Consider the following 26361-nt stretch of genomic DNA (forward strand, 5'->3'; position numbering starts at 1 on the left):
AACCTCTAGTTTTGCAATTTCCCTTAGACCGGGTGGAACGTCTGGAAGGGAACCTTTTTGAGGGAAGGGGCTTTCCTCAAAAGGAATCTTGTAACCCTCGGATATGATTGACTGTACCCATTTGTCTTGAGAGAGGGAAAACCAGGCTTCTGGGTAGAGCGACAATCTCCCCCCGACTGCCTCCAAGGGTGGACAATCGGGCAACATCTCAGGGATGCTGGAAGGGCTTGTCAGAGAGAGGCTCTCTGCTGCCCTGGTTCTGCTGACCACCTCTGCCCCTAGGGCGGTGTCTGTTGTTATTACCCCCTCTGCCTCTGGGGGTAAATTGACCACGTGCGTCAGGCGTGACTCCCTGAGATTCATTTCCCTCCCTTCTGACCTTTGGGGTAAGGTCTAGAAGGGGTGGAGAAATGGACTCCTACGGCAGAAAGAGTCTTGCCGTCTTGCTCGCACCTGGGCAAAGTGTCCTTCACTTGAGGGTCAAACAATGTTGTCCCATCAAAGGGAGAGTTTGTGAAGGATGCCTTAAAGGGGTCTGCAAAATTACAGAGCCACATCCAGGACTGACGTCTGAGAGCCACTCCTGTGCCTGCAGCTCTACTCGCCCCATCGGCTGCATAAGAAATGAGCCGCATGGAGGAGTTGGTTATGGAATTAAGGATTCCCAGCTGAGAGGCAATCTTTTCTTGAGCCCCTGCTGCTGACGGATCATGTACTACTTCACCCAATTCTTTGAGGATGTCTCTCTGAAGTCTGGTGAAGTGACATAAATAATTCAGCGAATGCATAGCAAAGGTCACTGAGGAAAACATCCGCTTGCCATACCTGTCCATGGACCTAGATTCCTTGTTAGGAGGATGGACTGGCACGGAAGGATCTGCAAGTTCCTTTTTGGTGGCGGCCGCCACCACCATGGCATCAACCGGGACACCCTTAGTAAGAAACTGCTTTTCAGCGGGGGCCGTAATAAACTTTGAAGGTCTCCTGGGGACTGGTTCCACCGAATCAGGAGATGCCCACGCCTTTTGAGCTATGACTTCCATGAGGGGGTCGAAAGGCGGAGACACCCAGGAGGTGGAGGGTCGAGATCCAAAAGCCTCCAGGTATACCAATTCATCCTCAGAGGGATTAATGGAGGGCCAGTTCCCCTCTGTTTCAGGAGTTCAAGGATGTCTGAAAAGGAGACATTCTCAGAGAGAGATCTTGGGGACCCCTCCGACTCATCTAAATTGGTATCTGATGTTGTAGACTCAGGGGAGTCTAAGTGCTTCCTCTTGCAGGTCCTCTTACGTGGGGGTTCACCTGAAGGATCAGGAGAAACCTCAGAAGAGGAAGTTCTTCCCAATGGGGAGACCTGGGGCAATGGATCTCTGGGTCCGGAAGCAAGAGAGCGGGAAGAGGCATCTACAGGCACCATAGAGGGAGGAGCTAAAGGAACCGACTGCTGACTATGCTCCGGGGCTAGCACACTCCTCATCATCTCGAAGGCTCCCCTCCCAGGGAGGGCTGAGAGATCCCGCTCCAAAGAAACAGGGATCCCTGGTCCCACTGAAAGGGAATGCTCCGAAGCAGATGTCGGGGCCGAGCTCACCAAGGCCAAAGCTCCAAGAGGGAGAACGGGGTCGGACAAGGGTCCGATGCCTCGGGCCGACCAGGAAGCCCGATGCCGGATCCCTCCAAGGAAGGTCGCAAGGAGGAGATAGGAGTCGAGGCCGAAAGGTGTGGTATCGGCTCTGAAGCAGCAACAGTCACGGTACCAATAATCTCCGGCTCCGAACTCTGTAGGAGAGTCGAAAGAGGAATTTCAGGAGGGTGTAGAATAGGCTAGTGCCTGTGATTTTAATAGCCTACTCACCACTCTCTCTAAGTCATGGTCTGAGAGCCTGGAAGACCTCGATGATCGGCTCCGATGGCTCCGCTCCGAAAGCAAGGGGAGGCTGGAGCAGTGTATAGATTCCAATGAAGGAGATCTAGACCTCTTTTGGAGCCGAAGGGCTCAGGCGGGCCGACAACTTGTCGGCTCCGGCGGAGACAAAGATATCTCGGCTCCAGCGGTGTCGGCTCCAGCGGGCCGACACAGATGCCAGGGTATCGGCGCAGAACAGCGCCGTACTGAAGCTTCCAACAAGGAAGGATCGGCTCACTCCAGTGGAGTCGGAACCAAGACCACAGACTTGGACACCGAAGTCTGGGTCTTGGGAGGCTTAGAGGGCTTCCCGGAACCGACCTTAGCCGGGGAGCTCTCAGGCTTAAGAAGACCCCTGAGGATCAACTGATTTCTACGTTCCTGCAGGACTCTGGCTGAAAGAATGACAGATAGCACAGGAGTCCTGCAGGTGTAGGGGTCCCAGGCAATAAATACAAGAAGTGTGACCGTCTGTCAGAGACATCTTCTGACAGCACGAGTCACACTTCTTGAAACCTGAGACCCTAGTATCTTTGGACATGTCTGAATCCTAATACACACACACACACCAATCAGACCAAAAAGACACTAATAATTAAAAATTAGAATAGTGAGACACAACACCCACACACACCTAAGGAAAATCCTGACAGGAACTGTGAGGGTGGGCAAGGCCTAAGGCCCAAACACAGAAAACTATGAATAAGGGAACTAAAGGGAAATGGGTATGGAGCTAAATGAGTATGGTTCACTAAAAAACTATAAAGAATAAAATATATGGGTATTGGGATACCTAATTCTTTCACAAATAGCAATGAAAAATCACTTACCAGGAGCTGGTTAAAAGGATGACCTCATTAGCGAGATCTGGGTAATTACCGCCTTGCATCATGGGATATGGGGCTGCCTCGAGCTGGTAAAAGTGACTCAGCCGAGGATCGGCTCCGAACCCATCCAGCAAGAATGAAGGCGAGATTGACAACTTAACATCTGGGGTTATGATATATATATATATATATAGATATATATATATATATATATATATATATATATATATATATATATATATATATATATATATATATATATATATATATATATATATATATATAATTGTATGTTATATTACATTATACTGAAATACATCATGCTAGTTGTAGCACTGTAGACCACTGACTGATTGGTGGTGTATGCTACATTTTTTAGGTGAAGTGATACAACAAAGGACTAGATATCAAACTACTTTCTCAGCGAAAGGCTCCAGACACTGGATTTCAGTTTGCCTTTTTCTAAATAGTAATGAAAGGCTATAAACTATTGTGATCTTAATGCTATTTTGCCCAAGTGCAATCTGTTGAAGAAACTCCATCTAGAATAATGCATGTACTTCTTTAAACCATATATTTACTGATAATACCTTTATAAAGCCAAATGGCTGAAATAATGAACAGCTTTTCACTAAACAAAAAAAAAATCAGAAACACTGCCAGAAACTGCATAGCCTGCACTCTCCACTAATTGCCTATACCAACTACAAGATGACACTACAGCTGGGAAAGGCTTCACTAATTACATATACCAACTCCAAGATGGCACTACAGCTGGGAAAGGCCTTACAAATTGCATATACCAACTACAAGGTGACACTTCAGCTGGGAAAGGCTTCACTATGATACTTCAGCTGGGAAAGGCTTCACTAATTACATATACCAACACCAAGATGATACTACTGCTGGGAAAGGCTTCATTAATTATATATACCAACTCCAACATGGCACTACAGCTGAGAAAGGCTTCACTAATTACATATACTAACTCCAAGATGGCACTACAGTTGGGAAAGGCTTCACTAATTACATATACCAACTCCAAGATGTCACTACAGCTGGGGAAGGATTCACTAATGACATATACCAACTCCAAGATAACACTACTGCTGGGAAAAACTTCACTAATTACATATATCAACTCCAAAATGGCACTACAGCTGGGAAAGGCCTTATTAATTACATATACCAATGCCATGATGGCACTACAGCTGGGAAAGGCCTCACCAATTACATATATCAACTCCAAGATGACACTACAGCTGGGAAAAGCAAATTCCCTGACCCTGCAGTACCACAATCTTTTCAACTTTTCTGATCAATGTAGAGCCATTTGACATTTTACCGTACATCTTAATAATAAAAAAACTATTCACAGGCAGTGCCTTTGCTTAGTTTGACTTTTCCATGTATACTAGATTACAAGCATAAATCAATGACAGTCCTAATGCAGTTCAACATAACAGAAAAAATAATATTCTTTTAAGGCAGTATTCTAGCACAAAATTATTGCTTATTTTTTCAGGATTGTTTGAACATCTGCAACTGGAATGCACTGCTTGGGGGGGAGGGGGGCAAACAACAGATCATGGAAGCTAATACTAAAATTTAAGAAATAATTCATCTAAAATGAAATATACAAACTACAATTCCATTTAAGACTTTTATTATAGTTAGAATAAGGTAGTTTTATATATCTATCTATATATATATATATATATATATATACATATATATATATATATATATATATATATATACATATATATATATATATATATATATATGTATATATATATATATATATATATATATATATACATATATATATATATATATATATATATATACATATATATATATATATATATATATATATATATATATATATATATATATATATATATTTATATGGGATCTGTACAGATCCCTGACGGGACTTTCTGCCAAAGCAGAAATCACCAAACATACATAACCGAACATGCTGTTCACTGAAGCAGCACTTTCAGTTAAGTATGCTGGTTGTGCCAGACGCACTATGGTGTGGTTAAGGGAGAATTTCCTCTTCCCCACTGTAGTGTGACCTCGGAGTAAGAATATAAATGTAGGGGGGGTGTGGGGGGCACAGCCCCCACATGATATACACATATATAGATAGATATGTGTGTGTGTGTATTTGTGTGTTTATATTGTTGTGTCTTTCGGCTTTTCCCGGTTAGGGGTCGCCACAGCGGAACTCCGGTCCGCTAATGATTGGTAGTTGATTTTTAAGTGCCGATTTACCAGCCCTGATGCACAACCTTCAACTAAGGTGCACCCATTCACGCACGCCTCCACGCAGAAGACGTTCTAGCTGAGAATCGAACCGGACAGAGTCTTACTGCGACATATATAAATAGTGCATGCATTTTTTTTTCTCAGGAAAGTTGCAAACTGTATAAATTATATGGAGGGCCCAAATATGGTTGAATTTGGTTTGTTATTTGGTTGACGAAGTAGATGGTAAACGTGCAAGATCACACATTTCCCTTGTATGGGAAATATGTCCTTTAATCGGTAGTATGAAATCTGAAAGCTAGTATATATAATTAGAAGTGGGAGTGGAGGGGAGCAGCAGCCCACCACATAGGTTTGCAGGGAGTGCAGCTTGCCCACCTGAAAAAATGATGGTTTAGATTATATTTAGATTAGATATGTATACTAAAATGCCATCTGCATGCAGAGACTCCTTATATGTTAACTCTTTGAACCTGAATCCATTAGTTAGGATTTACATTAAACCACTTGCCAAGGGGTGTAAATAAAGAGCAAACAAAAGTTAAAAGACTGCACATCCTTGCCTGGTGCTTCTTACTAAATTAAGTGTCTGAGAAAGTTTGTTCCCCAATTTTTTCTGGCCATAGACAATTCAAATACTGATTGAAATAATTTAACAAATCCCTCTGAAATTTTCAGATACAATACTAACTGAAAAAAGCCACTGACAGCTCACATTACCAAGAATTTCTTAAGCATCTTGACTTGCTACTAATAAATAGTATGCCATTATAATGGTGTCTTCTAATAATATGCAAGTGTTTATTCAAATTATTATGATGGGTTCTGAAAGGTACAACTCCATTTAAGTAAATCTACAGGAAAAGCATTCTGACAAACTCTTTCCAAGAGGGTGGGGAAATATGTATACTCATGGCTAATGAAGGTGTATTTCGCAAATGCACTGTGTATTCTGGATTTTGTAATACCGGTTTGATTTTTACTTCTGGATCCTCAGGTGAGTGAAATGTTAATGATTCGACAAAAGATATGCCTTCAGTTTTGCAGATTATAGATTCCCAAATTTAATTTTGCCCTGGCTGCTTAGTTCAATGTCTGCTTGAAAGGTAGCTCTTTCTATTATCTGATGAACAATCATAGTCACACACAACTTTAGACTGTCTGATTTTCCCCACTTTTCTGGAGTTCACAATTTAGAAAGAAACTCTGTTTTAGTGTATAAGACTGAAAATGCATGAGGGATAGTCTAGTGATGCTTGCCTTAGTTTTGAGTAAGAAGGTACCCTTTGAGTTCTTTCTATAAAACATGGCAGTTATTCCAGTCCATTCAGCTAGCTTTTCAGTAACACATTCTCAACATCAAATGCCCTCTTCTTCTTCAGGTATTCTAATTTTTATAACTCAGTTCATCTTCCAAAAGTTACATTTTCATTTTTGAGGTGGACAACCTGTGAGCAATGCCCTTAAATCTTAAATGCAACTCAGACAACTGCTATGAATGTGCATACAAAGCTTTTTCTGTAATTTCCAATCTTTTATCCAGACAAGCAATGCAATCCAACAAGGTGAATTAATCTTTAATTTTTTAAACATCTAGAGTCCGACACAGGCTGTATGCATTTACTTTTTTCCTGGAGGGAAGGAGAATACAGTGAGCAGTCATCTCTGCTCAGAGTGCAAGCAGAACCTCATAATAATTCAGACACATTTAAAAAACGTTGCTGAGTCAATTATTTCTCCATATCTTTAGGTGTGAAGCATTTCACTGGACACCTCGACTTCAGAAATGTAGGTTACTGTAACACTTCTATCAAAGAACCAAGAATTATTGCAGCAAATATGCATTTTTTAAATTGGAAAGAGATGTAGTTCTCATAAAACACATCTCACATGTTTTTCTTCCCCTGACTGGTAGTCTCGTTTTAAGCGGTTTTCTGGGTAACACTGAGACAACTGTAATTTTTATAGTGCATGAAGCTTTATCTGGTTCATGGAGTTTTATCTGTTTCATGTACTACTAGTTGCAGAACAAAAGCATGAGAGCACAAAGTTTTTACAGCGTTGAAAGACATAAATCACTTAGTGTAGCCATACACACAGTGGGCAGAAGTGAAGAGTACAACTGATCAGTGAATGGCTTTAGAAACTCTCGGGCACTATACTCTATTATTTTTTGATCGTACTATAATATAGGCAAAAACAAAACCACTGCACCAGATAAAGTCCAGTCCAGGTTCCAAAAATATAATGCAAGAAATCCAAACAAAACCACTGCACCAGATAAAGTCCAGACGGGCTCCAAAAATATAATGCAAGAAATCCAAACAAAACCACTGCACCAGATAAAGTCCAGTCCAGGTTCCAAAAATATAATGCAAGAAATCCAAACAATACCACTGCACCAGATAAAGTCCAGACCAGGCTCCAAAAATATAATGCAACAAATCCAAACAAAACCACTGTACCAGGTGAAGTCCAGACCAAGCTCCAAAAATATGATGCAAGAATTCCAAGCAGGCAAAGGACACACACGGCATAAAACCAAAAGATTTATTTAGCAAAAAACATTTTCGTGTACTACTCCTACGCTTCATCAGACATAAAATTCTATCACAAGCCTAAACATTTTAAAGACTGTTAAACCAATCACTGCTAGCAACCTTTTTCCTTCCAATTACATAATTAGTGGAAACCATGTGATTTAAGTAACCTAACGCTTTAGCAAAATTAGTACATTTTTTAGTATGTTCCAATCAAAACTTATATAATAGATTTCAGATATAATAACTAAGACATATATTGCAGATATCTAAACAGTATAATATATAAAAACAAAAAACAAAACCAAACTTCACAGCTAAATACTGCTAACATAAAAAAAGTTTATGTATATAAGCACACAGTGAAAGCATGAAATACATGAGTATATAAATGAATAAATAATAGTGTGAGGAGTATGTGTATATATATATATATATATATATATATATATATATAGATAAGCAGACACACCTGTAACTACTATAAAAATGTATATCTAACAGCCAAGGCAAAAAGAGTGTATAAAAAAGGGGGGTTTTATATATATATATATATATATATATATATATATATATATATATATATATATTTTTTAATATATATATATTGTTGTTTATGTGTTTGTTTTTTTGAACAACTTAGTAGATTGGTGAGCACTCATGTAGTAGTCCAAGTTTTTATTGTAAATGTCACATAAGATGTATACGTAGTTAACTAAGTGGATGGCAGGACTGTTTTAGCTTTTGTTGATGCAGTTTAGCATTAAATTTTTCAAAACCTAAGTATACTTGCAACAGCATGATGAAATGGTTTATACATGATGTATATTATACTGTTTAGATATCTGCAATATATGTCTTATTTATTATATCTGAAATCTATTATATAAGTTTTGATTGGAACATACTAAAATGTACTTATTTTGCTAAAGTGTTAGGTTACTTTAAATCACTTGGTTTCCACTAATTATGTAACTCAAGGGAAAAAAGGTTGCTAGCAGTGATTGGTTTAACAGTATTTAAAATGTTTAGGCTTGTAATAGAATTTTATGGCTGATGAAGCATAGGAATACTGCCCGAAAGCGCTTACATGTTTTTTACTAAATAAATTGTTAGAATATAAGGTGAAGGATCCGATGAGAAGGCAAGAAATGTGGAAAATGCATAAATATAGTTGTAAGTCTAAAAATCTATTGGAACAACCTCATGTTGATCAGGATCAAGCAGAGAAATGGTTAAGAAGATGTGAATATAAATCAAAAGACGAAAGGTTAATATTGGCAGCCCAAGAAAGTGGACTATGTACACAGTAGTTTACAAAGTCCGTTGAACACGAGGAGAAAAAGACAAATGAAGGTTTCGTAAAAGAGAATTGGAAATGGTTGCATATCTTGTTGCTGGTTGTGATATACTAATGGCAGAAGAACTGTATACAGTTCAAAAAATAGATGCAAAAAAAAAAAACAGAAATATTAGTTCATGAAAAGAAACAGTAGTGGCATTGATCAGTGAAATTGCTACACCCAGTGACTACAGTGTCTTACAGACAGAAACAAAGTCATAAAATACCAGGATTTGCAGGCAGAAACAAGGGCATTGTGGAAGAAGGAAACCCAGACAGTTCAGATAGTAGAAGGAGCAACAGGTCTTATAATCGTACTTAAGATATGTTAGCAATATATGTAACTCTGTATAAATTGCAGGAGGAGGCCTTGCTGGGCACTCTGCAGGTGCTGCAAAGAGCACTTCTGGCTAACATCAAAGACTGAAACCATACTAATTTCATGAGCTTTAATCATACTTTGACTTAGGAATGGGGTCCACTCCCATCATGGTATTACAACCCCCAAAAACTTGGGGAGATTAAAAAGAAAGAAATATATACAATTCTTTAGCATCAGTATATAGAAGATAAAGCAGCAGCAGTGAGGTATTTAGTTTTTAAACAGCAAAGGGGCATTTATAAACAGTGCCTACATACTACATATTCTCAATATCTCCATGACAAGTTAACAGGACACAGAGAATAGTAAGATTCAGGAGGCAACAACAATGGTGTCTGCTGAATGTTTGAGGATCATAAGTGGAATGGTCAGAAATGAAGAAGTATGCAAGTGAATGAACATGTACAAATAAAAGTGATATATAATAAGTGTACTCTAAGTTACAATGACCTAGGAGTTATAGGTAAGATGTATGGGGGTGCATCCACCTCAACCTTTAAGTGGTGAAGGGGGACCTCCATGCTGGAAAAGTGTAGCAGTGAATTTCACAATTTGCTGATTTTGTGTTTGAATCACAGCTTATTTTTCATGGTGTTGGGACTCATAGTGTTAGATATTACCACCTCCTCCAGGGAGCTCAACTATACCGGTTACCACAGATGCTAATGATGTCTGCCATGGGCATATCACTACACATCTAGCACCCTTCAAAGTACCCCCAGCTGTGGATTCAGTATTTGTGGTAAAGGACTGGGCTGATACAGCATTAACCACACTGTTGTGAACACAGGAAAAGCTTAAATGGAAACTTTAGCAACTGGCCCACATTGGAAAGGTGATGAAGTAATGAAACATTCATGTTCCTTTTGTTATGCAGCTGGTGTATCCTGCAAAGGAGCTATAAGTTTTAAGTTGCGACCTGCTATGGTGGTGCTGGTATGGTGACATGCTATAATATGCAGAACATATGCTAGGCAACAGCCATAGTTAAAAACTCCTGCCAACCAAATCAAAAATGACATCTTGGAAGCCATTTTCTTCCATATTTAATGGGCAGTCATTGCATGCAAAATATGACCCCCCCTCCTCAGTTATGCCTACTGTCCTGCAGAACAGATACAGTCCTGTACTCTGCTGCATCAATGTCATGGTGCCAGCATGCCTGCATGTTAAGCAAGGGCATCACCTATAATATCCTTTGCTGCAATATTTTCACCTGCATGATCCTTCTATCATGAAGATGCAGCAGCAGCAGCAAAAGCAGGCATGGATGATCAGCGAAGTCTTATTTCAACTCAAAATTTTCATACAAACTATTTAAGCTCCTCACCACTAAAAGCAGGTGAACCATCGCCATTAAAGTTCTTGTACCCAGATAAGATACTCTTCATATCATTGCATTTTGTCCTGGACAAAACACTGTCTTCAAATTGCTGAAAACAAAATCCTTAGGTTCACTCATCTAGACTCAAAGCAACACCAGTGCAGTAGCTCAATGAACTCAAACTGGTTTCCAGTTAGCACTAGGGCTTCTCTTCTTAAGACTCTTTTCTCAAAAATATTACATTGCAGATACTGTTCCCTTCCTAACAAATTGTCCTTTCAGAACACAGAGCATGACTCAGACTGCATACAGCTATACAGACCCCCCCATTCTCATTAGCTGTTTACGAAAGGTAATTCTCCAAAATAGCCCTTGCCTCCTGGAGCTTTGTCCCTAAAGTATTAGACAGAAAGACAGATAGATGATATTATATATTTAAAGAAATCATTGCATACTCATCTGGAAAATGAAAAACTACTCTGAATATTTTTTATCTTAACTACTGAGTGCTCTTGTATGAACGGATCTTAATGAACTTAATATCTTTAAGCAGTTATGCTTTGTTTACTGCTATAATGACTGTATGAGTGGATGGAAAATGGAAAATTCAGCCCAGGGATCACTCCAGTGGCTTTACTCGACAGAGGCACTGGGAACTAAGGTCAGGTAGCACGATGCCAGGGTAATCCTATGGGAAAGCTTGTAAAGGCTCCAGGGCCATTAGCCTAGTACACACCTATGAACCTATGACTGTTTATTTCTTGTTGTTGATCATTTTACTTGTGTATCTCACTTGGGCCATGGCTGAAAAGGTCTTTGAACCAGCCCACCTATGCAGTTAATAAATAAATAACTACATCCATCTACCTTTTTAATAGAAGCTGTTAATACAAAGATACTTTAGTTGCTTCATGGACTACGACATGCACTCTGCCAAAATACATCATAACATATGCTGCCTAAGGACACCATGACTCTTGAGCATCAACACTATCACTGTCACGACTATTAACGTCAGCCTGAGTAGCATGGCTGGTCATTAATGCATAGCCAGCTCAACTACCACAAAAAAAGAACTAAGATCAATTTTATAATACAATTATCAGCACTATATGGTGCAAAGGAGTCAGTCATATCTGTCTGCTTCAGATTTGTCCACTTCCTTGCAGTCAGTTATCATAGAGGAATCTATCCACTAATGTTTCGTGCACAACAACAATGCCAACCTTCAGCATATCTGTGAATAAAAAGAATTGTCAGCTATTATAGCCAAACATAAAGGAAAAATCTGTAGCCTACACACACACACACACACACACACACACACACACACACACACACACACACTATTCAGAGCCATTGTGTGAGGTAAAGAACATGGTTGCTGTGGTTGCATTCTATTTGAGGACATGTTCAGCAGGTGCTGATGGTGCGTGCTTCCAGTACAAGCATCAGTTTGTCCCTGAGCTCTTCAGAAGTAACTGCAAATGCTGCATTGCCATTAATTCATTTATGAAACCATGAGGACATTAATTGCTCATTGGCACTCATTTTACACTTCTACCTGTTTCGATAATGATAACTTACTTTTTTGTGCAACTTTTTTTGCACAGTTTTCTATGTAACATGTTTGGAGTTTTACAAGTCTATTTCAGCATATTAATCCTATGCATTACATCATATGTCATATTAGTTAGGTCAATCCTTATGCTTCTCTTTTTTGCCTGTATAATGCACCCTTGTCAATATGGCAGTACTGCTGCAGACTATGGAACCATGAGTGCCCGTTCTGCATCATGTATCCTGCTCCCAATGTAATGCTATCATCTGATGCTATGTAGTCACTGCAGCATTCACACAGTCATCAATTATGAAGCACCATCCTCTTCTCTGCAATGACCTCAGCATCTGTAAAATAAGGGTATGCATGTTACTGTATCACTTCTTCCAGAGTTGTGTAAAGTGACCACCAACTAAAGGCAAATTGAATAAATTGTGATGGTGGTTATTGACCTGCATCCTCCACTAAGTGCTGAGCCCCTCAAGATCCATGTATTGCAAGTCTGCAAATGTTATGGCATTTGCAGCAGTGCAACTAAAGAATACATCTGTAGACAGATGAGGGCAATGCTGCACAACATCAAGAATGTGAATTTGACTTCCTTCAGTAGTGTTTGTCTAAAGACATGCTTACTATACATGCAGGCATAACCAGTGAATATAGCAGTCTGTATTCCCTGTACTCTGATGCACATGGCCTCAGTGCACCAGATCTGACATTTTACATTGTATTGATGTGAAGATCTGTTTGTCTGGATGCAGATGGAACATTGTTTAGTAAGAATGCAGAGGTGCGATCAAATGTCCTTCTTTTTTTGCTTGGTGGTGTGAGTACTGTGAACATAACCACTGTACATATGTGCAGAAATGAAACAAATGATCTACTGTTGAGAGAGTCGTCCATGGCATAACCAAACCACTGGTGTCAGTGCAAGAAGCAGTGACCATCTCAGAAAATTCAGTGTATTTACAGGTGTAACATATCTGCAGTAGCTGAGCAGTTGTAGTGCCTGCAAGCTTGGAATCAGTCACTCTAATAGTATACAGTAGACACTGTGCTGCATTGTAAAATAGCACATGACTTGACTGCTGCTCCAGATGCAGTTTATCATGCTAAGTTTGGCACACGGTGTATTAGGAATATTACATTTAATTACCTTTTCTACATAAATGCCTGTTGCAAATTGTTTAGTTCAGAGGAAAAAGAGCATTAAGTCAGTGAGGAAAATCAGTTACATTTACTTTGTTAGTTAGATTTGTTAACCAGTGTAGAACACTGATCTAATGATGACCTATTTTTGGCACAGTTCAGGTTTAAAACACAGTACATTATAATAGAGTTGATATTTGCAGAGGATTTTTTGTTAAGATAATAAAAGAACCGAGATTTATAAACACAATAAATGTGACATAAAATTTGCAATTCTTAAATATGGTAAAAAAATAACTTGTTTGTATAGATAGCAGTGGTTATATAAAGAAAATACATTATAGGATATGAAGCATAGAGGAAGTGCTAGAAGAAAACAGAGAGAAGGAATAGAGGTGTCAGCTAAACGCAGATGCTTAGACGTGTATGAAAAGGACGGAAGATATAGCAGGCATATGGTTGGTTTCATTGTAGATGTGAATGATTGTAAAAGGATGAGAAAGAGGATGGAAAATGGGAAGGTGAAGGAAATTAAATAATGCCATAATCAATTTAGAACTGAGCTGTGGAAGAATTATGAGGTTAGCTGTAGGTGAAGGGAGTAAGAAGTGGAGGAGGGTGGTAGAGGGAGAGACGGAAATTGTGAACTTTAGGTATGTTTTGAATTAAGTAAATGTATTTCATTGGCTAGGTAGATTAAGGTATGAGAAAGCTGTTTACCGTATTGTAGGGATCTAAGTTGCATTATGTTAAGGAAGTTGCATTATGTTGAGGAAGCCGAGGCAGTCTCTTTCTTTTGTGAGATGCCATTTGAACTTCTTGCTGAACTGTTGAAGGTTGGTTGAGTCCCTTATACAAGATGGTATGGACTGACAAAATTATGGAGAAACAGTGGTCACTACATATTCTAGTGGCGAAGGTGGGATGTTGAGAGGAGGCATGGTCACACTAAGATATGAGGTTGTTGGATCTTGTCTGAACTGTAAATACCTTACCATTGCCTACAACAGTATACATTGTAGTCCTCTATGGTAGGTGTGCACACCTTTACAGAGGATGAGCATCAGATGCTTATTGGTGCTAAGTAACATAGTACTATACTCCTGCAGGGCAATATATATAGGAAAAGGGATTATCATTAGTGCCACTAGGCTGAGCTTCTGGTTGATGTGAATGCAGACTTTGCCCATGGATGTCTTACTTCCAAATGCCATGAAAGAATCACAGCTGGGAAGGATACATTCAGAAGAAAGTAGCATGATGTATACATGCAGAGCAGTTGAGGGAAGGCCAACTAATCAACTGCCCTAATGTTCATACACGCTAAGCATTTTCTATCCTTGGTCCCTTTGGTAGCCATTCATAGTGCAGAGGGTGACACTGATGTTGCTTACTGCAACAGACCTATACTGTATATGTTGTTTTGCTATTGTTGAGAAAGGCACATGAAGTGGCATGCCACATATACTGACATATCAGATGTGCTACATCCATCCAGAGTCTGCCACTGAGGGGCAATTACCTCAAGCTCCCATGTAGGTACGCCATCTGATGCCCTTATGCAGTTTCTGAAACTACTGTCTCTTCAACTCAAAGCTGAAGAGCAAAGAAAAGGTCTTCCCCAGACCTGAGGACTGAAAAAAGGCCTCTTCTGCATGCTGTCCTTGTAGTAAAGTGCTTATTATTGCAACCATACAATTGTAACAAGCAGTTGTAGAGTTGTAGCAAGCACAAATGTATAATTGAAAGAAACAGTCTGTTGCAGTTACTACCAATCACTGAGCTCCTCTGCCATAAGCAGAAATGTACTTCATTGCTGAATAAATCCTGTTATTAGACAGATAACTTGAATAAATGCAAAAACCTATGTTGGTACAATAAAAGTTGTAACAGTCTTTGCTCCATTGTCGCTATGTTTTTGTTACTTTCAGCAGACCCATTATAAAGGCTGAAGCTTTATAAAAAAGCACGACTAAATAGGTACACTGAATTGCATCATTTGATAAGTTACACTAAAGTTATCATTCATTTTAGCTTACATAAACCTCTGGAGATTTCATGGAAATTTATGTCACGCATGAAAACAGGTAACCAGCTGCAGATCATGACATCTCCAGCACAACAAATATGAGGTTTGAACATTTCAGCAACTAATTCAAGGGTGATGAACTATTAAAAATAACACCAAAAAAGTAGTCTCCACACTTCTGTAATGAAGAAGAGCAATGCCTTGACTGCAGTCGAGATGGTTTAGGACTAATTAGTGGTCTGGAAGATGGAAGAGTTGTTCAGGGAGGATGAGACTAAGTAGCCACCACTGGCTTGTCCATCCTGGAGAAGGGATGCCTATTGGCTCACTGCTTTTGCTGCTTTACTACTGCCCATCAGTGGCTGGAGATCAAGGTGAACTTTGAGGGTAGTGATGAGACCTGGCATGTGTGTGCATGCCAAGCACCATACATGCTATAGCTGGAATCAGGCCTCTACAGTAGTTACATGATCCAATTGTCTAGTAATGCAATTCATGTATGAATGGAGCTGTGCAAATGGTGAAAACAAATTCATATCCAACCTTGGGGCTAGCAGGGGTTGTGTGTAGTTCTCTGACCTGTAGGCAATTGGTGCTGACACTTAAATGGGGTTAACCTTTGTCCAGAAAGTGAAAACAGGTTTCCAGGCCATTGCAATAGGGATAACTTTTGATTTCTGCAGAAGACAGGTTACATTATGATAGCAATGAGGCATAGTGACAAAACTCCTTGTATAGAAGATCAGAGAGGACAGATGTTTGGCAGTCAGAGAAGGGGAAAACACACTAAAATACTGTAATCTCCTTTGTATAAGGAGACAAATTCCAATACCAAGAAGCAATCTGAAGATCCCTTGGGTGTTCGATGCAATGTGTTATATATCTAGGTTCTTAGCTGATCATTCCCTTGTTCTCTCCTGATCGGATCTTCATCACTTGGAAATTCAGTTTAGGCTTTACAGATGATGTTCAATACTATGTTGGTTGTACTATGCAGTCAGAACAGTTTTAAATAACATAACAAAACATACTGAGAAGTCTAATCAATTTTCAGTCATTCTCTATTTTTCTTAAAGAACATGAATTGAAACTCCATTTTATTTGCAGCTAATACCACGTCCATATATTTGTAAGTTGTTTAGAACAGAAAAAATATTGGACTACCTAGAACTAACTTTAAACATTATAGGTTCATAGGTGTGCACTAGGTTAATGGCCCTGGAGCCTTTACAAGCCTAGCCCATTGGATTACCCTGGTATCATGCCACCCGACCCATTCCCAGTGCTTCTGACGACTAGAGCCACTGGAGTGGTCCCCTGGGTGAAATTTCTATTTCCCATCCACTCATCAAGATATTTTTTGAAGAGGGCCAGTGAGGTGCTCTGTTTGACATGTATGGAAAGTCTATTTCATAGCATGGGCAGTCTCTGGTTTATGAACTTGTCCCTCCAGTTTGTTCTGTTGATTGTGGTAATGAGGTTGAGGTCTCTGCAGCGTCTGGTGTGGAGGGATTGGGATTTCTTTAGATGTAGCATTTCTAACAGAGCTGGGTCAGACATGGCTTTGTAAGTCAAGCAGAGATCGACTCTAAGTAGGCGATATGAGACAGAGAATAGCTGGAGTTTTTTGAGTCTGTCCATATAGGACAAGTGTTTAAGGCCTAGGATCCTCTTTGTGAGGTACTTTTGCGACATCTCCAGTTGTTGCAGGTGTCTAGTGGGGTACATGCCAAATGGGGCATTGTACTCGACGATTGGCCTAATGAGGGAAGAGTAGAGAGAGACAATGACCTCTTTTTTCCTGAATGCAAAACCCTTAGTAATGAGGTGTGCCACATAGAAGGACTTTCTGACCACAGTGGCAATATGGTGGTCAGAAGAGAGGTTGCTGTCAACCTGTGTTCCCAGATCTCTTATAACACCTTCTGTGTTCAGTGGACTACCATCGATGTGGTAATTCATGGGAACTGGGTTTTTCCCAAAGGGGATGACACATTTTTTGGCATTGAGCTGAAGGCCATGATTCTGACACCAGTCATTGGTCTCAGTGAGGCCTTTCTGTAGGATGTCAACAACACTTGGGGAGTTAATAATAGCTCCCAAATTGCAATCGTTTGCAAACTTTGTCAGCCGGAGTCCCTTCATGTTGGCCTGGACTTCAAAGAAGTAGATACCAAATAGGAGAGAACCCAGGACTGAACCCTGTGGGACTAAACTAGCGACTAGTTGGCAGTCTGACTTGGAATCAGCTACTTTCACACTGTGGGTTCTATCTGTAAGCCAGTTTACAACCCACCTAGTGATACAGGGGTTGATGCTTAGCCTAGTGAGTTTTTCTATAATTCCTGAGTGGGGAATGGTATCAAAGGCTTTGGCCAGATCAAGGTAGGGTGTGTGAACCACCTTGCCTTCATCCACAGCTCTGGTGACTGAATCAAAGAAGTCGACCAGGTTGAGCAGGCATGCCCTACCCTTCACAAAACCAAACTGTGTGGGATGCAGAGTTTGGAGATTTCCTATAGCCTTGTTTATTAGGTCCATGATGATGCGCTCCATAGCTTTGCATATCAGACTCGTCAGGCTAATGGGGCGATAATTTCCAAGGTCTGAAGTTGCTCCTCCTTTGTGGAGAGGTATGACTGTAGCAGTGCACCATTCAGTAAGGACAAAGCCTGAGGTGAGGCTGTGATTCAACAGGGCACACAGGTGAGGTGCCAGTTCACTCTGTAGTTCATGTAGAACACAGCTGGAGATATTGTTACATCCCATAGAAGCAGTATTCTTGGCCTTGCACAGTGCTGTTTTAACCTATACAGCAGTAATACAGGGTGCCTAGCAATCTACTGGTGTTGTGATTGGTCCTTTGGTGAGGGAGAGCATGGTAAAGTTGTCACTGAATCTGTCGGCCAGTATATTGGCAATATCTGTTGGCTTGGTATAGGAGGTACCATTGTGCAGTAGCTCAGAGCAAATCTGGGTATTGCCATGCTGATTCTTATTATAACTACAGAAGGCCTTGTGGTTGTTTTTTCTACCTGCTGCAATTCTGTTTTTCATAGCTAGCTTTAGAGGATTTGATGAGGGATCTCATTTTTTTGCTGGGGCTGATAAAGGAGTTTTTCCAGTCTTGGAACTTCAACTTATTCTGCATCAGTTTTCTCCTCCTGTTGTAGTGTTTGTTTATGGCAGGGGACCACCAGATTGGCTTCCTTGGAGGAGAGCGTCTTGGTTCTACTGGGTATGGCAAGATCCATGCATTTGTGTACATGCTCATACAGTACATTGGTGTATGATTTGGCAGTCATGCAACTATTCTCCATTTGCATGGGTGCTGTGAAGTTAGCCACCTCTGTTTTTAGGAGCCCAAAGTTAGCTTTGGAGAAGTTTTTCATGGTGGCTACCTTTGCGGGGCGGGTGGGAAGGATGTGGATTTCCAAGGTGATTAGTTTGTGGTTGGATCTAACCAGGGGAAGTTGAGTATTGGTGTAGAGCAACGGTCATCGATGTTAGTAATGACCAGGTCAAGGATGTTGCTACCTCTAGTGGGGGTAAGAACGAGCTGGTCCAGGGCATTGGAATTAATGAATTCCAGGAAACGTCAGGCAAGTATATTGGTACACGAGTAGTTTTCCCAGTTAATGGAGGGATAGTTGAAGTTGCCCAGTATGACAGTGTTACGTTGGACCCTAATATTCTCCAGGGTGCTTAGAAACATGGAGTGTGAGTCTTGGGACATGGTTGGGGATCTGTAGCAGGCTATGACCTGAATCGCTGTCTTACCCAATGTTAGCTGCACCTGAAGTATCTCTGATGCGTTATGTTGGGCTACCAGTCTGGAGGTGTAAGCATATTTTACGAATATGGAAACACCACTGCCTTTGGAGCTTCAGTCCAAGTTCTGGGGCAGGAAGTTGTGGAATGAGTTATAGCCTGGTAGTGCAGGGGTACTTTCTGCTGTCTTGAACCAGGTCTCTGTTACAGCACAAATGTCGATGTTCTCCATTTTAAGGAGTGCATTTGAGATGTAAAAGTCATTTGTCACACACACAGGGATCACCCACTAGGTACATCCAATTGATTTCAAAGTAAATCAGGATCACTAGTCAAGTCTAATGATTCTTTTTGCATGTGTGCTTTATTATGTATTTACTTGTTTATTTAAAGTACATGCAATGGACCATAACAGCCCTTCTTCAGCCATGGCCTATCCCAGGAAAACTGTGACAGTTAGAAAACATAAATACAAACACACTGGGTAGCACTGCACACAGATACTCACACACACACACACACACACACATTTTATATATAAACAAATGAACAAACCCTTCTTTCTGAAGTTGCAGTCTCATCATATAGCCCAGAGGCTCAGCAGTAGACCTCTAGAAGATATCACGTTCCATAAAAGACCTGACTCTTAACTGCTAAGAGATGGAGCCTGTCATCACTGCTGTTATCTGAAGAGATCACATTTCAGTGAGAGTTATTAGGTTAGCAGACACCATATGTATTCCTCATTCCCTTAGTTACCAGCCAAGAAACAATCTGAAGATGGCTTGTGAGGTCAGCAGGCTGCTTCTCCAGCTACAGTGAGCCGATATACTAAATTATACTAATAAAGGTGGGAATAATTAACACATTCGCTGTTTACATTGTGTGGAATACTTATAATGCAGAATAAACATCCTGCATAAAAGGGAGATACCATCTATTTCACACTGCACCACACTATCCAAACATGATTTTTCTACACAGTCTAGAAATCTGATTTACCAGTTGAGAATGCATTTACTTTTTCTGAAAAAATCACTATGTCACTATGTACATAACAATAACAGTCGCATGTTCAACAGCCTCTTGTTGGCCTAGGAAATACTACTTTCCACAGGGGTAACACATAATAAAAATAACAAGAGCCCTGTAAATTTTACATATGAAAAGCAACAGGGAAACATTGTTTCTTACAGAAGAAAATTATTGACTGAATTCAGCCCTTGATACTAGCCACCTAACAAGCAGTATCTACCAAGTCTATTTATTAGCCCAGCTATATTGATTAATGACCTTTGACATCAACCTTGTTTTGTTCATATACCTACCAGTCTGAGGTCTTTGCAGGAGAGCTTGCTAAACCACTGATTATATGCCAAGGATGCCACTATAAGTGCCAGGTCTCTGAAATGAGAGAAGAAAGGGAAAAGGAATTAATTTGGGATGGAATTAAGCAAATGCTTGCATCTCACAGTATCTACAGTATAAAGTTATTAAACGAACAAACTGGAATGGTTTACAACATTTACAATATGGCACAGAGCATATATTCAGAAGAAAGAAATAAGCAAAAAAGCACGACTGTGCACATGCTCAGGTTATTTCATTGTCTGATCTTGGGATGATGGGAAAATGTTAAGTACTGTTACATAAGATGCACTTCTGTATGTATTATTACTGTAAAATAAAGACTGACAAAATAAAAAGAACAGCTGTTGCTGTTTTTAAGTGATGAAGCCATTTCAAGATTTGAAATGTTTGATAATATAAAAAAGGCATTTGATTCATTTCCACAGAGCTTGATGACCACACTGCTGTTTTCTCAGAGTTTGACTTAAATCCAGTAAAACCAAGCAAAAGATTAGTACTTCTGGTCATTTTTGCCTTTGTATGATTTATTTTGATTGAACTACTGCTATATTTTCATATCATTTGTTATATTTTGCTGCACTTTGTCACTGTAAAGTGCCTTTGCATTTCACTGACGGATCACACAATGTCAGCAATTTTATTGGAATATTTCCTGGTTAAGTCAGTTGTTAGTAGTTAGTCCTGCACCTCTGGGCTTTACCTTTGTGATTATACATTATGGAGACTTAGGACTGTACTCTAGTGGCTATGAAAGGCAGCCTGGTCTGATCAAAGCTGGGAATCACAGAGGAATAAGTTTGTGTGACCCTCTGATTGGACACAAGGCTATTTGTGTGTTTCTTCAGTTTTAATTGCCTGTACAAAGTTGGTGTGCTTGTTTGCTTTATCTATTAAACTACTTCTGAATCTTCCTAAGTCCTTGGATGCACAAACATAAACTACTTTGCACACTGAGAAGCATGGACTCTTGAATTTTTTATTTAAAACTCCTGTTTTTACTCTATACTCTTTTAGAAACCTTCTAATCAAGTGAAAAGTATCTGTACCATAGATATTAACTCTACTGCCATCTCTGCAGCCAGCTTGGTGGATATGGGTACCTTTAGGCAATTTAGTAATTGCCTCATGTTTACTGACAAATACTTCTAATTACGTTAACAAAAAAGATATCCAACGAGTCACGGAGACTGAGAAAGACAAAGGTTTATTACAAAGTAAACGTAAAGCGCTTTTCGTCGCTCACAGTGTGAGCAACTTCTTCAGAGAATTAACACTCAAACTAGTTAATAATTTATACTACCATCACTAACCCCACATGGTTGGTGCATCAATTACGGGTTAAAGTGATGGAGTTTCATAACAAAGTAAAAAAGCTTATAGTATACATTAAAAGCTTGCATAAACACCTACCGGTCAGCAAATACATTACTAATAAAATGTATATATATGCATATGTACTTGCTACCCAAAAAAAAAAAAAATATATATACATATACGTTCATTGCCTAAAAGGTGTGTGTGTGTATATATACGCATGTATACATATATACACACACACACACACACACACACACACACACGCCAAGTCAACTCGCAAACAACCCTAAAACTTGTGTATATGTGTATATACATATATACAAAGACAAAAAGACCTCTAAAATTTGGAATGTTAAAAAGTGTGTATACATTTATAATTATAAATACAATATAATTAAACAATTGTCAATTATCTGTAATAATACCAAACAAGTTCGCACTACTCAAATAACTGAAGTTCAACAGGGATATTTCAGTCTGTGGTGCCTGTAAGGTAAATAAAGTAGGTGGTCACTAAGATAGTTATGTGACCTTCCTAATGTATATTTATATGTTTATGTATAATATATTCTAATTGAAACAATTTGATCAGCACTTCGCTAAAGTCACAAAACAGTACACAAAAGGAATACACAAAGCAAGTATGTATATGTGTAAAGACAAGTCTAAATAGTTATTCTTGTCTTACTGTGTGTTTATAAGGCCTTTAAGAAGTGTATATGTAAAAATATGTATATAATTTGTATTAAACCATGAACCATTAAATATTATATATCTTGTATGTCATTTGTCTAATACTTGCAACAGAGAATAAACAGTTATTTATAGTAATAAATAAGTAAATAAAGTTGGTTTAATAATACAGTGTTAAAATAGGGTAAAAATAAAATAAAGTAAAGTAAAATAAGGTAAAGTAAAATAAAATAAGTTAAGTTAAACTATTAACATGAATAAAATTGTTAATTGCTTACTTCCTATTTAAACTCCTTAGTTTTAATAAACAACTAATATTACAATGGTCGTTTAAACCTGGGTAAACAAATGCATTAGTACGCCATTGCCAAGTCAGTTCTCTTTCTTCTAGTAACAAGTTGTAAGGTCCACCCCTAATATTGGTCTGGATCTGGTCCAGTGCCATAAATTTAAAGTTGTGGCCTGGGTTGGCTAAAATGTGTTTAACTAGTGCATTTTCTGTTTTTTTGTTTTGTTTCTTTGAAGTGCCTCTCAGTCTTTCCGATATAGAAAGCTGGACATAATGTACATGAAGCCACATACACTATAAGTTTGGAAAGACAGTTTAATTTGTATTTAATTTGATATTTTTTGTTGTTGATAACTATATTTTCTCCACTACACATATATTTACACATGTTGCAACTTTCACACGGAGTCATACCTTTCTTCCTACTAAAGTTACTCTTGTTGTTACTTTCTAAAGTGTTTTTCAAGTTGTTCCCTCTTCTGTATAAAATCGTAGGACATTCAGCTAGTTTATAAGAAATACTCCTGTCTTGCTGAATCAAACTCCAGTTTTTGAATAATAATTTTTTAATAATGTCGCTGTCCAGATTGTATGTAGTTATGAAACTAAATTTAAAATCATTGTTAGATTCTGTTACTTTTCCTACAAATTCTGCTTCCTTTAATAAGTTGTCTTGATTTTCCCTAATGTCTAAGTTGGCTCCTCTATCTAGTTGGTTAAGTATAGGTAGTATAATACCATTAAGTCTTTTAAGTCTCACTTCTTGAACTATCTCTTCTACAAAATCACAAGGGTACCCTCTCTCATAAAAAAAGTTGGAAAGTAAATCACATTCGAGCTCAAAGTCACTAGTGTAAGTAGTCATATGAGCTGCTCGGATTAATTGGCCTTTTACTATAGATTTCTTTTGAGAAATTGGGTGAAGGCTAGTGTAATGGAGGTACGAGTTGCAGAATGTTGCTTTTCTATGTATCTTAGAAAAATATTGGTTACTGACATTGTCTTTAGATAAATTCACGTCTAAGTAGTCAATGGATTGTTTTTGGAAGTTGGATGTGAATTTGAAGAATTCTGTAGTATTGTTAAGATAATGTAAAAAGTTTTCTGCTCTACTAGTGTCTCCTCTAAATAAAATAAAGATGTCGTCTAAGAAACGGGTGTAGTACTTGATAAAGGGTGTCCATTCAGTGTTCTTAAATATGTATAGGTCTTCCCAGTAAGCCATAACTGTATTTGCTAAACTGGCCCCACAGGGTGATCCCATTGCAACACCACATTTTTGCAAGTATAACTTGTCGTTAAAGGTAAAAAAATTATTTGTCAGAATTATATCAAGTAATGTTGTTACTGCAAAAATTTCATTAGCTGGGGCTCCTTTTTTAATTAAGAATAGGTTAACCCATTCAATGGCTTCCATATGAGGGATTGACGTATATAAGTCAATAACGTCAATGGTGACGAAGTTGTGGTCTTCTCTGAATACGATGTTATCAAAGTTCTTCAGAAAAGACCATGAATCTTTGCATACTTGGACTTCAGTTGCTAAATATTTTTTCAAAATGTTGTCCACTAGTTTGGCTGATCCATATGTAATAGAGTTATGGCCATCTATTAGTGGTCTAAATGGGGGGTCTAAAATGTTTTTATGTATTTTAGGTGTTGCAAACATAACAGGAATATTTGGCCAGTTGATAGTAATATATTGGTAACTATGTATGTCTATGTACCCGTCCATAAAAAGGTCACTATAATAGCCTTTAATCATTCTGTAAGCAGTGTTAACCTCATTAATGGATACCTCTTTGTATGTATCGTTAGCTAGTATTTTTTCTACTCTGTCTACATAGTCATAGTTGACAAATAGAGTCAGCCCTCCACCTTTGTCAGGTTTAATAGCTCTGATGTTAAGGGTTTTAAATGTGGATAGGGCTGACTTTTCGTCTTCACTTATGTTTCTATGTTGTCTTGGGTTCTTGTAAATGCCATTATGTAAACTATTATGAATACTGCGCAAATCCAGTTCCATTATTTGTTCAAATGTAGACAATGTTGGATGCAGAGTAGGATTATATTCACTAACTACTTTAAGAGGCTCTTGTAACAATGGTGAGTCACCCAACAGGATGTTAAGGTTAAGTTTCCTTACAAACAGTTTAAGGTCCTTAATAGACTGTACCAAGTCCATTCGGTTACTAGGCACAAAAGTAAGTCCCCTAGCAAACAATTCTACTAAAGAGGGTTCAATGTCAACACATGAAAAGTTGTAGACTAAAAAGTCCCCTGCTTTGTTCTTAAAAAGTGCAGGTTTGGTCCCTTCATGGTCTATCTCTTTGGTTTGGTATGTGGACCATATTTGTTTTTTTGATGTTGATTTTGTAGATTATTTGAATTGTAGTTATTAGTATAGTGCCTTTTGGGGATAGCTCCCAGGTTCGAATTGTCTTGGTACTGGTCTTGAACTGGGTCGTACGAAGGTTGGCCACCCTGTTGGCCTCGGTTAAAAGTACCTTGTCGTCCGTTTCTTAACCTACCAGCCCAAGTGTTGTTATTCCTGTTATTTTGTCTATTCGTAGAGTTGTGTAAATCATAGTCCAAGCTATTGTCCTGGTCATCAATAAATGAGTCCAGGTTGTCAGAGCTGTTTATTTTAGAGTCGCCAAAAGCAGTCTGTGATCCCGGTGGGTTTGGGTATGCTTTTCCATTGTCGTATGCTAGTCGGTCTCTATTAATTTTCTTAATTTTAGTGGCCTTAAGCTTAGTTAAGTGTTGTTCAATAGACGTGAACATTCTGTCGTAGTCAAATCTATATCTAAGAAAGTCTTTATTGTTAGTAATAGATCCATTCATTTCTTCGACTTCTCTAGAATGTTCAGCTATCTGCAGTCTGTAGTGTTTAATAATGCACTCCATGAGTGCATACCCTTGTTCGTTGAAGAGCTTGTTTAGTTCTAGGTGGAATGGTGAGTTTGCCACCAGTCCAATTGGGTAAGTAAAATGTCTTAGCCCCTTAGGGACTATACGTAGCCTGCAACATTCTTCGAAGTAATTAACTTCTAACTGAAGTTTTTTGATTTTAAGAAGCTTAGAGTCTAAGAGCTTTAAAGTACTGGAAAGTGTGTTTGCACTAACCTCTTGAGTGTCCGCGTTGGAAGCCGGTTGCTCCATATCACCCTGTTGGTTAAAAGTTATACTATTAGTATTAGTAATCCAGTCCTTGAGTGCTGGAACTCCAATAAGCTCCCCAACGCTGTTGAAATTGTTAGAATTGTTCCTTCCATTTGAGAAAGTTGCAGGAACAGTGTTTGTACAGTTCCTATTAGTTGAACAAAGCCGGTTACTCTGCTCACTGGTTCCGTTGTTATTTCCGTTTGGTTCTGGAGGACGCCCGGAATGGTTACTGGCTAGCGGCAAACTTGAATTGCTGTTAGCAGTCGCGAGCACTGGTGTAGCAACAATAGCTACAGGTGTCCGTTGTCCAAGCGGGATAAAATCAGATAGGTTACCCGCATCTTGCGTTTGCGAGTTGCTGCAAATTACTGCACTTAGTTGAGAGTTAAGGCGTGTGGAGAGCCTGTCGACTCTA

General features: G+C 39.0%; 1 protein-coding gene across 1 annotated transcript in view; it reads right to left on the bottom strand.

Annotated features, from left to right (window-relative positions):
• Window positions 1–26361, bottom strand: part of CARMIL3 (capping protein regulator and myosin 1 linker 3) — a 3552770-nt gene that overhangs the window by 1157740 nt on the left and 2368669 nt on the right. The window contains exon 9 of the mRNA XM_044058175.1: window positions 20437–20512. Within this exon, the coding sequence (XP_043914110.1) occupies window positions 20437–20512 (76 nt within the window). The remainder of the gene's footprint in view (window positions 1–20436; window positions 20513–26361) is intronic.

Source organism: Protopterus annectens, chromosome 16.part0 (assembly GCF_019279795.1).
Source record: "Protopterus annectens isolate FY-2018-M chromosome 16.part0, PAN1.0, whole genome shotgun sequence".
NCBI classification, from domain to species: Eukaryota; Metazoa; Chordata; order Ceratodontiformes; family Protopteridae; genus Protopterus; species Protopterus annectens.